We start from the raw sequence: 13,025 nt of genomic DNA, 5'->3' as shown, positions 1-13,025 counted from the left end.
TCAGGTGGAACCTTTCATATTGGATACAACTAAATGACTAACAGAATTTGTTAAATGATCAATCTTCAGGCTCATCAATCAATTTCGTTCAACTATTTAATAATTATCACCTTGAATTAATCAAAAACAGTAATAATTGGAATTACTAATTTCAGTTAGTTGATTAGTTTCACAACATCAATCAATTTAATCATAACTGTGATTAAATTATTATATTATATGGCGCTCACAGGTAATAATCAGTTAGCCAAATTAAGTGCTTGGCTGTAATACTGAATAGTTTAAAAACTTGAAAAAAAGAAGTGCCTTTAATACAATTACCCATAACAAACTCCTCTTGAAACACATTCTACAGCAGAGAATATTCACAGGACACACCAAATCCTTAGAAAAGAAAGTAATTTGGACATCCATAAAAGTAAAAATATGAGTTACAAAATGCCAAACATTCAATTTTAATATTTATTTTCAAACCCATACTACTCTTTGAACTTGGCTAGTAACAAAATGACATCATCATTAGACATGTAGTATCAGGTTTATCAGGTTAAAATTAATAGAAGTATGTGTATAATGATATTGTAATATATGTAATTATTATGTGTCAAGAGATGCTTGCACATCTAAGTAAGAAATAATGATAACTTAATTTTTCATCGCTTTCAAGTGGTTTCCTGTAAAACGTATTGACATTATGAAAAACTTAAATGAATTATGTATTAAAAATTCAGACTTTCTTCTTCTAACTTTTTAACAATTTTTTTAATGAAAAATGGTATCCAACCAGATACATGTTTATAAAAAGTTCAAAAACCTTTTAAGAATAAATTAAATGATGATGGAACCAGCTAACTTGCAAATATTAAATTACAATATCTTAAAAATAAGTTATTTTTTAAATAAATTTTACTTCTGGATTTCTTTATGATATACATTTAGTTTGAAAAAATATACCTAAAGTTATATACTTAGCCTTTTTTAAAATTATAAGCAGCTCCATAATCAATATTTAAAAGAATAAAGGTATGATCTGGTTATGTTGTTTTTAATGCACTTTAAATTTTATAAATTTAAGAATCAAAAATCCATTACACCTTGGTGCTTTTTTCTTAAAGTACAATATTTTAATAAGTATCAATACAGAAAAAAAATGCTTTTGTATTTCTCAAACCATCTCTTGCATAGGTATAAACAAATACAGCTATTTCTTCAACCATTTGTACTTTGTAATTTTGGCATTATATTTACATACTATTGTTATTCTGCAGGTATTTAATTCTGTAGTAATCATGCCAAGCTGGAATATCAATTTATGTTATATACTTGGAACATCTGTAGAAGTCTCTATTTTTTTTCAACCTCATTTTTAAATATTTCTCTGAAAAATTGAAAACCATTATAAAAACATGTATATTACACATTACATGGGTATTAATAGCAATAGCTACTACTATAATATCAGGGAAATGTAAAACATGAAACAACAAATTGAAATGTTTCTTTGGAACACAAAATTTACTATCAACATCAAACATAACACAACCAGTATAACATATTCAAATTAAAATCAAACAGGTATTTATAAATGAATTCCGCTAGTTTTATATCAGTAAAATGCATAAAATACATTTGTATATATTACTAATAATTACAAAAATGATAAAAAGTGATTTTTTATACTTGTGAGCTATAGATGTCTGATTTTCTCTTTCTAATTTTAAAAATGAAGCCCCAGAATAAACTTTTCCATCATAAAAGAATATAATAATCTCAAATGATTAAAGTCTAATTCAAAGTTTTCTTCTTGTGTACAATCTAAAATATAAATTCACTAAGCCTTATAATAATGTTTAACAACAACTTCTCTAACAAAAGAACCTTGTAATTTATAACCTACACATTATAGAGCAAGAACTATACAAGGGAGCTGTTTGTAGTCTGTGTTTTTGTTCACTTTTCATATAACATTCACTCAGATGAGTTACGAATCATTATAAAGAATCTGATTCAGAGATTTTTTTTTACCATTTCTTTTACCATTACAAACTTCCAACTCTTAATTTAATTTAGTATTTAACAATCCTTTACAAATAATTTGTAATTTTTCTTTTGCTGCAGTATTTTCACATGAGCTGCATATGTAAAGTTATAAGTGAAAATACATAAAAGAGAAATGTTCAAATTATTTCAGGTTGATCATAAAAAGGCACCAGTGTAAGATGAGCAGTAGGTGAAAACATTTATTTAACAAAGACTGAGATATACAATCAATTTTGTTAAACAAAGATATTCCTACTTGCACATGTTTCAATAACAATACTGAAAAAATTGAAATAATTAATGTTCTAAATTATTACAATGATAACTTAGAAGTGAATTTACACTACAACTTAATGAATCTACAGAAGCAATTCCAACATCCACATAAATGAATATGAAAATTAACCCCAAAGCTACAAGAAACCCTTCTTATTTGTTATTGTGTGTCCAGTTCAGATATATATATATATAAGTACTTAAGTGGATATTCATTGTATTTTGTTTTGCCTACCCAAGTCTTGTCATCACAGCTTGGGTCAGCAAACCAAAGAAATATAATGACAAAGTATGTATAATATCTATGAGGATTTCAGTCTGTTTCACCATTATAAGAGGCTTAATGGTATTTCTTTGGTTTGATAACCCAAGCTATGCTGATGAGCCTTAAATAGGCAAAACTGTAGCCCACAGCAAAAGGGAACAGCTAATCAAGGAATGCATTAAGCCTTTACATAATAAATTATCTTTTAAACTTCACCTCTGGTGAAAAAGAAATCTTTAACATATATATATATATACAATCATCAAACTGTTGGTCTGCTGAATAATAAGAAATAATGGTTTTGCCGAAATATCATAAAATTATTCAAATTCCTAAATTAATTTGGATAACTATAAAGTGAAGTAATATTGATTAAAAACCCCACAGATATTACATATAGTAATTATGTAACTTTTTTTGTCCAGAAGAAAAACTAGGACACATCATATTCCAATTTACATACATATATATTTGAACTTGACACACAACAACAGATAAGAAAGTAACAGTTTTCAAAAAACTGTTTTTCTCAATCTGTAGTGAAAATAGTGAACATGACCTTCCAAAGTTTAATATTCTAGCCAAATGTTATAGTTCTTATATAGAAATTAAAATATTAATAAAGAATGCTAGGCTTAAAATAACATGGAATTTACAAACACAATGAGGGTGCAACAAAACATAATGTGGTAAGACAAAAGTTATTTGAAGCTTTTTTTTTGCTTACAGAATCTATACAATTTAGGATTTTCCAACAATGAAAATGTATTTATTATAGCTAATCAGCTAATCTCACACATTTCCACGTTATATTGCTGCATTGTTGCATGCTCATTTACATGCAGCAAGCTTTCATAAATAGGCATACAATATTGACTACTAGTGCAGCTACCCTCTCTATAATAATTGTTCAATCATCACATCAAATTTAGGCAACAAAATAAAATGCACTGAAAGCTTGGAGGAAGCGTGGGAAGTGTGAGGTGAGATGAGTATGTATTAGAAATAGATATTTACTGTTGAAAAATGTTAGCTTTTGATATGATAGATAATCTCTTCTCATATACAGCTAGAATCTTATGATGAAGTAGTAAAGAGACCAGTGCAAATTTTTACGCAAATGGAACAGTATAGAAGCAAACCTGTGAGAGACCATACCTTGTCTGTACCAGGGTACACTCTTTGCTTAGAAAAGAAGGGAAGTGTTGCAAGAATGGGCCGAATATACAAGCGCAGTCCAGAACCTGCATCAGGTTTACAGAAGAGCTAAATGTGTAGTGTGGCTATGATATGTCCAATTGTACATGATAAGTAATCTACAGCCCAAAACTAGGTGTCACTGGCAACTTGACTCTTTAGCCAATATAGATGGAGGATTCCTACTATTTTCACCTCAGCCCCAGTGAGGCAGTATGGAAACTTAACATCCAAATTACAAATAAAGGAGGACTTATATTGGGTGGTCCTGAGCTAGTTCAATACCATACCACCTAGGAGCCTGACATTTGGGCAGTAGTGGGAGAAGAAAAAGCAAGTCAGAGAGGGAACTACACTATATTAATTGAATGCCACCATCCTATTCTCTAGTGAATGGAACTGGTCAATTCAGGAAGCAGCTTCCATAGTACATCATACCTTCAACTAGGAACTAGTAACTGGCAAGGCCTTCCATGCTTCACTGAAATTAAAAAGGGGGATAAAAATTCATTGAAGAGACTGGAGGACTGCATCACTATAAGACAGTGTAGTGGGTGCCATGAAAATTCTGTTTTTAAAAGCAAGCTAGCATTGGGTTTTAAACTAAGCAGTGAGAATGATAAGAAGGAATTCCCTGACTACTTTACTTACAATAACTCATAAGTGAAAACAGTCTGAATAAGGCCTTGTTTATGATGATAAGCACTGCGAAGATGCCTCAAGCTGTCTTGCGGGACATCCTATCTTATGGTTGAGTGCTATATCAAGTTAGAATGGCCCTGATCTGTTCAGGTTTTGTATAAATATACTTTGACAGGCAATATTTGCCACTTAGTGGAATTTAAAAATGTGACAGTCCTGGAAAAACATGGTTAAAAAAAATAAAAACCTCATCAGAGAAGTTATAAAGTGTGCAGAATAGTGACTGGAGGTAGTTCATAGCCCAACAAAGAAGAAACAACCCAAAATGTGTGAGAGATTATCCACATGATAATGCAAACAATCTCCTCTAATAAATGAAAGAAGTGGGCATTCAAAGAATAAGATGACAAATGTGATGGGAAGGTACCTGGAAGTGCTGACATGTACCACCATCCAATGAAGAATAATTTTAACATGTAACTTGATAGAGCCATCTAGTGAGAGTAAAGGAAGAACGATCAAGAGTGAATGAAAGATTCCATGAAAAGAAGAAATGGGATTGAGAACCACAAAAGGGAGAAGTGCAAGCCAAATAAAAATAAAATCCAAGACAGGATAGAAGAGGTGATCAGGATCTGTATAAAGAATAGAGAGAAATAAATGGAAGATATATAGGTGTGAATACATCACCACACTTATGTGCCACAGACATTTCAGAGATGAAAGTATGATCCAGCTAGAAAAGAATATCAAACAATGAAACATAATACAAAAATCAGTAAATGTTAATGACCAAAGGAAAAAATATGGTTTAAAGGAAAGATAGTATTATAAGGAACAGGATGCCAAAGGGTCAGTGGAAGGAATGGCAAAGACATGGAGGACAAAATTGAAGTCACAGTTAGAGGTTAGAGGAATAAGAAGGATGAAAGAAATGTAAAAGCACAGTAAGGAGTGGGTAGGAAAAAACATAATAGAAATGAGAAAACTGGAAAGTAGTAGAGAGTAGAGAGCCACCCAGAAACCACCAGGAATTATTGAGACAGATAGTGAAGAAATAGAAATTCCTACTTCATCACAAATGTTAAGTTATATTAACGCTATCAAATTATATGCAAAATTTAAGGGTGTAAATAAACATCATGAAAAGGCCGTAGAATTTGCGTTCTTTTTTAACCGCATGAGAAAGCCCATTAAAAAAAATGAAACAGTTGAAACTGGACACTTTCTTCAAATAAATTTGATTTAGATTTTGTGTACTTATGTATATTTTGAATGCCTATTTTTTTTTCTTATTCTAAAAAATATAGCATAAACAGTATGATAACTTTGTTCACAAACGTCTTACTTCCCTTGAGTCAGACAAGTATAACATTCCACTCAAAAATTGTATATAATTAAGGAAATGCATGTTCGCTACTTAAGCCGGAAAATCTGCTTAAGTTGGAAATTTTACTCGGTCTCGTGCGATTCCGCTTTAGATAGGTTTTAATGATGTCTGTTATATGTTTGTCATCCTAGCGGCAGAGCAATATGTATATGAACTGATAACACTAAAAACTGGGTTTTGATGCCTGTGGTAGGCAGAGTATAGATAGCCCATTGTGTGGCTTTGTGCTTAAGTAAACAAAAAACAAACAAACCTGATTTTCAATAAAGGGATGGAAAGTATATTGATTTCCTTCCCAAAACTAGTCATTCACACACAAGTGGACTCTACTTTAACATTGAGTAGATGTGTATACTACCATAGTCGTTCCATACCATGCAATAGAACAAAAGACACATGTATGAAAACAAATGTGGTATGTACATTTAGTTAGAGCATAAAAAAATAAATATGTTGTCACAAATGATCAATCACTCAACACCTCTATTCATAGTGCCATCAAATCTAATACATTTCGCAATGACTCTCACAGTGTTTCCGGACATTTTAATAATGGTATGACTAGTATGTCGAGGTGGAGTTGTAGCTCTTGTAGCACTGACAACCAAGTTTCTGATGACAACGTAACATGGACATTGTAGAGATAAACATTTCACCTCTCTACGTATGTTTTCACTTCACACTCATGCTTCATACTCAGTATAGTTGTGCATTCTGCACGTTACAAAAATAATGTTTTAACGTTTAGTTTTCTTTGGCAGTTTCTTTTAAATTATTCATAAAAAAGAGAACGTTTCCTTTCATGTTTCTACAAACACTAACATTTGCACTCTACCTCAAGCTGTTGTAGGCCTATGTTACAAAGACATTAATTAAATAATCTAAGAAAAACAAGTTTCTTGTAAAATACAATTCAGTAAGAGCGATAGCAATCAAAAATATAAATATTCCACGAAAATGTATTGAGTGCTTCCACTCTTTATTTTGATAAAACTACACCCATGGCTGACTTCCTAGTTACTTTTTGAAACAACTCTGTAATCTTCACAGATGTCTTATATTTATAGCAAAAAGATATGCAACTTCCTATAACTCGAGCGTTCTCGAAAAGTAGACCTCTCTTCTTCATTGGCAAACTGTATTTATAATCTCGCACATTCGAAGCTAAATTATAAAGCCAGCTTGGCAGTTTTTCTCCTAATAATACCATGATAACGTAAACGAGGGTGATTGTGCCATTTGTACATGCCAGATAATCACATATCTGTTCCACTGAGTGAATTTCATAGTAGGGTCAAAACTAGTCATTATAGGACCCACCCAATTAGATATATAATTTTTAACTATAACTTTTACAATAAATCATTGACTTTTATTTCTAAATGTGTTATCAAATAAAAATTAAACAATTAAACAAAAATATAGCTGAAAACATGATACAGAAAATGTAAACAATTGTCTGAAAAATTAACAAACTTTATTTCAATAATTGTTTGTAATTAAGTACAAAGCTACACACTGCGCTATCTGTGCTTTGTTCACCACGCCTATCGAAAGTCGATTTCTTGCGGTGGGAATCCGCAGGCACACTGTTGTACCACTTGGAGGTATTTTAATAATAATCAATCTTAAGATAATTAATGTAACATATATTATATATTTTAAAGTATTTGCTTTTCATATATCTTTAGCTTAAAGCAGAAGATTACTAGGTTTTACGCACGCGCGACCTTCACTGACCGTGGATGAGCTGCGGCTACAGCGGTGTTGGTGGAAAACGCCAATCGCAGACTGAAATAACGTCGACTGCGTGAAATATTGTGTGTATTGCTATTGAAGTTCGCGATCTAACATCAGAAACTCTTTCGCTGTTAATTAAGAACAGACTTTGTTTTGACATTTCTTTAGTTATTTGAAATGTCAGCCATTCCACAGTCTGATCATGAGAGAAGAAAGCAGATTAGTGTTAGGGGAATAGCACAAGTTGAAAACGTTACGAACGTGAAGAAAACGTTTAACCGTCATCTGCACTATACACTCGTAAAAGATCGTAATGTTGCCACTCCAAGAGATTACTTTTTTGCATTAGCCCATACCGTAAGGGATCATCTGGTGAGCCGGTGGATTAGAACACAACAGTACTATTACGAAAAAGATCCAAAGGTATGCCAGTTTAACTTACTTATGTCCGACTAAATGCTTTTGATTTTTAATTAATTTTAGGCAAAAGTCAACCTGTAAGTGTTAGTCATTTGTTAATGTGCAATAGCCAAAATTTCTGCAACTACTTAGTACTACTTCGAGATATTAGGTACTTGTACAAGAATTTCCCTAGTAACATATCAAATATTAGAGACACATCCATTTGTAGTAGTTTAGTTGATAACTCAGTATTTTACTTTTAAATTTCTAACTTATTTAATCCATAAACAAGTGTAACTGTAATGACGATGAAGATATTATAATTGACATCATGAACAAGAACTGTAATATCCGTGAGTTATCAACTAAATTACTAGAAATGGATGCGTTCCTAACATTCGATATGTTACTGCGGAAATTCTGTACAAGTACTGTTTATTAATAAGAATATAATAATACTATAGTATCAGTGCTACTAGTACTTGGACTAATGTTACTTATGTTTTCAAAGACCTATACTATTAGTGTTAGTAGTGCTATTACTAGTAAGTATTACTTAGTGTTATTAAGATTAAACGTAATGTTTCAGTATCATTTTCTCTTCGCCGCCCACAGTAGCACAGCGGTATGTCTGTGGACTTACAAACCTAGAAACAGGGTTTCGATACCCATGGTGAGCAGCGCACAGATAACTTATTGTGTAGCTTTGTATTTTTTACACACAAACAAACACATTTCTTTTTTATATTAGTTTCAAAGTATTATTTAGTTAAACTTTGTTGTCTTTGTTACTGAAATTTGTTGGCACAAAAGATGTAGAACTTTTTTTTTTGTTTTAATTTCGCGTAAAGCTTTTGGAGGGCTATTTGCTGTAGCCGTTCCTAATTTAGCAGTGTAAGACTAAAAGGAAGGCAGCGAATCATCACCACTCACCGCCAACTTTTGGGCTACTCTTTTACCAACGAATAGTGGGATTGACGATCACATTATAACGCCCCCCACGGCTGAAGGGGCGAGCATGTTTGGTGCGACGGGGATTCGAACCCCTGATCCTCAGATTACGAGTCGAGTGCCCTAACCACCTGGCCACGTTAGGCAAAAAAAAAAAAAGGCAACAAGCACTATCATACATAATTACGAAGTCATCTTTTTAAGCTTAATTTAAACCATAAATACTTATCATTCGTTTGTTGTCTAGTCATAGATTTAGTTCTACATCTGGGCCGTGTAGCTCTGCGCGAAATTCAAAACAAACTAACAGCAGTAACAAATAATCATTATATAGTATTCGTAAATTAAATTATATTTTTGACTAATTTTTAGATAAATTTCAATGAAATTCTTTGTGGTTTTTCAGTCTTTAATTGTGTGTAGTCCTGCGCTAGTCGTCCATAATTTAGCAGTGATAGACTAGAGCAGCGTATTTCAAACTTTTTTGGTTCACGCGCCCTTAGTGTCTCAGCAATTTTTCACGGCGACCCTAGGCAAAAGAAAAACCAAACAGTTCAGTTTATTAAATAGTTAGCTCAATACTTAATAAATATTTATGTCCTAAAAACAACTTAGTATCCGTTTTACAGAATAATACACGTAAACTGAATGTAAAAACTATTTTTTATTCCAATTTTAAATAACCACAATTACTAATGGGATGTGTGCGCCTTTTGAGCACTGCACAGCTTCTCAAACCTTGGAATCAGATTGGACACCACCATTTTCATTTCCTATTCCACATTGATTTTGGCGAGGTACTTGCTTTTATTACAGCAACCGCCGAAAAACCAACTTGCAGAGATATGACGTCGCAAATTGAATTAGGATTCGCTGAGCTTTAGCACTTAGCAGTGGATATTCATCTTTTACAAAATTTAGTTAGTTTCATGCTGCCAAATTTTATTTTTAAAGTTTTGTCACAAGACAGCTCAATAAGATTTTCTTCTGCAGATGTAAATTCAGATGGGACATTTAGCCTTGAATGGGTCTTGGATCCATGGAGACTTCTCCATATTTTCTGGAAAGTAATTTTCAAAACAGTCACTGAGATTGTTAGGTGTTCCTCAAAAACAGGTTTTAGTTCGTGTGTCAAATCAACTTCATTGGATGTAACAAACTGTGCAACAGGGGGAAACAGTCTTTGCCATCATCTTCATTCATTTTTCTTGTCCATAGTAGTAACTTTTTTCTGAAGGCTGAAACCTTCTCCGTGTTTGCTTCCCTGCAGAGAGAGATTCAACACATTCAATTTTTCGAAGAGATCGCACAGGTATGTTAATTTTTACAAAAAGTCAGTATCCAAGAAGATTTTAGCACATTCGTGTTCTTCTTCTTTAAGATAAGAGTAAATTTCCTGTCATGATTTGAACACACGGGACAGTACATTCCCACAGGAGAGCCATCGCGAGCTACAGTAGTAGAACAAAAATGTGTTCTCAGATCGCATATCCTCATACAGTTTGTTTGTTTTTAAAACCTCGCCTTCTGTGGCCGAGTTTTTATAAAGTTCACTACTTTCAATACACCTTCCAGGACTAGGTTCAGTGGAGGACTCAGGTGCTTTGACGCAAGGGCTTCCCTGTGGATTATGCAATGGGTCAACAGTGCATCAAGGGCTTTACTTCGTATGACAGCCGAACATAGAGCGACCACCATGGGTACAGTCGCCAACGTATTTAGTCTAGTCTACGTTGTTTTCACGCGTAAAAGTGTCAAGGATCTCAAATAAGTCTTGAGCCTTTGTACCTGCAGTGATACTCGCAGGTTGCGAGTCAAGTGCCTTAACCGTTAGGCCCTGTAGACCCGTAGTTGCGCGCTCTTTGACGAAAAACAACAACAAAAATATTCCAAAATAATACAGAACTGGGAAATAATGGTGTTTCCACGTTGTGTAACACACAGACTGCTATGGTAATTTAATTTTCGTGGTCTAATATTTATTTCAATATATCAGGAGTAATATGATTTTTAAATAATAACAAGTAATGAATTAAACGTCCTAGGCACTGTTGGATCTTGTTCAGTTATTTCATTTATTAAGAAGCTGACGAACCAAGTTAGCATCTAGGAGATACCAAAACACAAAACAAAAGGCATGACAGTAATTATGATTATAAACGTTCTGCCCCAAACTGAAAGTTTGGGTTTGAACTCATCTGGGGGCACTCAGAAAATGATTTCTTTTACTCCCACACTGGAATAAAGGTTATTTAACACTGATGCATAAATAATAATAAAAATTATGTTGTTAATAATTTCTTCTCGAAATGTTTAGGTAAGCAAAAAGCAAGCAAGAGCAGCACGTTTGCGGTTGGGGAGTAGCGCAAAACTAATGGGTGGGGATATATCAATTGTATAGTCAACGAGAGGTACCAAAGGATATTCCCCATACCTTAAGTTGTGGGTGTGTTATAAGAGTGATAGTAAGTCCCTTAGCCTGGGTAGAAGGGCTTTTCTGAGTGGCTGCCTTCCCTCGGTCAGTAGTGTAGAATTGTGTCAGCAGTATTTTAAAAGTAAATGCAAATACATTCCTATATTTGACTTGTCGTAGCGTTAATTGTACATTTGTATCGTATATCTATCTATCTGTGTATATTTATTTATATATAGGTTTTATTTCCCCATATTTAACCACTTTTATAATCTACAATTAACTTCATAAATTCAAATGATAAAAAGGGGTATATTAATATTGAACTAATTACAAGTTTCAAGAACTTAGATTTCAAGCATTTTATATGAAGCTGGTTATTAAAACTTTCGTTTGTTCAGATCTTAGGCCTAATCATTGGACATATTTTATGATAGCAAACTTTCTCTGCGAAAAGCTTCAGGGTAACGCAATAATTTGGGGCCCTCCAGTGGTATGTCTATGGACATACGATGTAGGTTTCGATACCTGTGGTGGGCAGAGGACAGATAGCCCATTGTGTAACTGTGCGCTTAATTTTAAACAAACGAAACAAAACTTGGGGTTTCGATTTTTGCTATGATATGGGAGAGATGTTTATTGAATTTCGCGCAAATCAACATGAGGGCTATCTGCGTTAGCCGTCCCTAATTTGGTAATGTAAGACTAGAGGGAAGGCAGCTGGTCATTACCACCCACTGCCAGCTCTTGAGCTACTCTTTTACTAACGAATAGTGGGATTGATCGTAACTTTATATCGCCCGTCGTGGCTAAAGGGTCAAGTATGTTTGGTGCGACAGGAAGTCAAACTCTTTAACCACCTAACCAAGCTGGGCCATGTGTGTAGTCAAGTTTTTGACCTCATATTACTAAAATTGTTCTGATACTAAATATGAAAAAGTCAACAATACAGTTTTTATTCTGTCATTGCGTAAATTAATGGCGGTAAAGGATGGCAAGAACATTTTTTTTATATCTTTAAATAGCGTGTACTTTACTTCCACGAGTATTGGATTTTATAAATAGTATCACAAGAAAAATAAATAAACTGCAAATAAATTGCTTTTGTTTTTTCTAATAATTACAGAATTTTTACACAAGTTTTATTTTGAATTAGACATTCCGTAGTTAATATATATTTTAACAACAATACTTTTAACGTGATACATATGAAAATACACGAGGGTAAGTAATGAAAATACATGTGAACATGTGATAAATCGTTTGAATAAATATATAACATTATCTGGGGGCCGCAGGTTCGAGTCCCCATCACACCAAGCATGCTTGTACTTTCAAACGGGGAGATGTATAATTTATGGTCAGGCCCACTATTTGTTGGTAAAAGAGCAGTCCAAGAGTTGGCGATGATTAGCTGTCTTCCCTCTGATCTTTCATTGCTAACTTAGGGACGGCTAGCGCAGATCGCCCTGGTGTAGTTTGCGCGGAATTGTTTTTGTTTGGAAATTTCGCACAAAGCTACTTGAGGGCTATCTGTGCTAGCCGTCCCTAATTTAGCAGTGTAAGACTAGAGGGAAGGCAGCTAGTCATCACCACCCACCGCCAACTCTTGGGCTACTCTTTTACCAACGAATAGTGGGATTGACCGTCACATTATACACCCCCACGGCTGGGAGGGCGAGCATGTTTAGCGCGACGCGGGCGCGAAC

The 13,025-nt window shown here is 33.7% G+C and overlaps 1 protein-coding gene across 2 annotated transcripts in view; it reads left to right on the top strand.

The window, feature by feature from the left end:
* Positions 1-7,327: 7,327 nt before the first annotated feature.
* Positions 7,328-13,025, top strand: part of LOC143249391 (glycogen phosphorylase-like) — a 57,727-nt gene continuing 52,029 nt past the window's right edge. For both annotated transcript variants that reach the window (XM_076499162.1, XM_076499161.1), the window contains exon 1: positions 7,328-7,973. In XM_076499162.1, coding sequence (XP_076355277.1) covers positions 7,728-7,973 — 246 coding nt within the window. In that variant the 5' untranslated portion in view covers positions 7,328-7,727. The remainder of the gene's footprint in view (positions 7,974-13,025) is intronic.

The sequence above is a fragment of the Tachypleus tridentatus genome, chromosome 4 (genome assembly GCF_004210375.1).
Source record: "Tachypleus tridentatus isolate NWPU-2018 chromosome 4, ASM421037v1, whole genome shotgun sequence".
In the NCBI taxonomy this organism is placed as follows: domain Eukaryota; kingdom Metazoa; phylum Arthropoda; class Merostomata; order Xiphosura; family Limulidae; genus Tachypleus; species Tachypleus tridentatus.
Note: the sequence above shows the minus strand (reverse complement) of the source record. Positions and strands in the feature narration are given on the sequence as shown.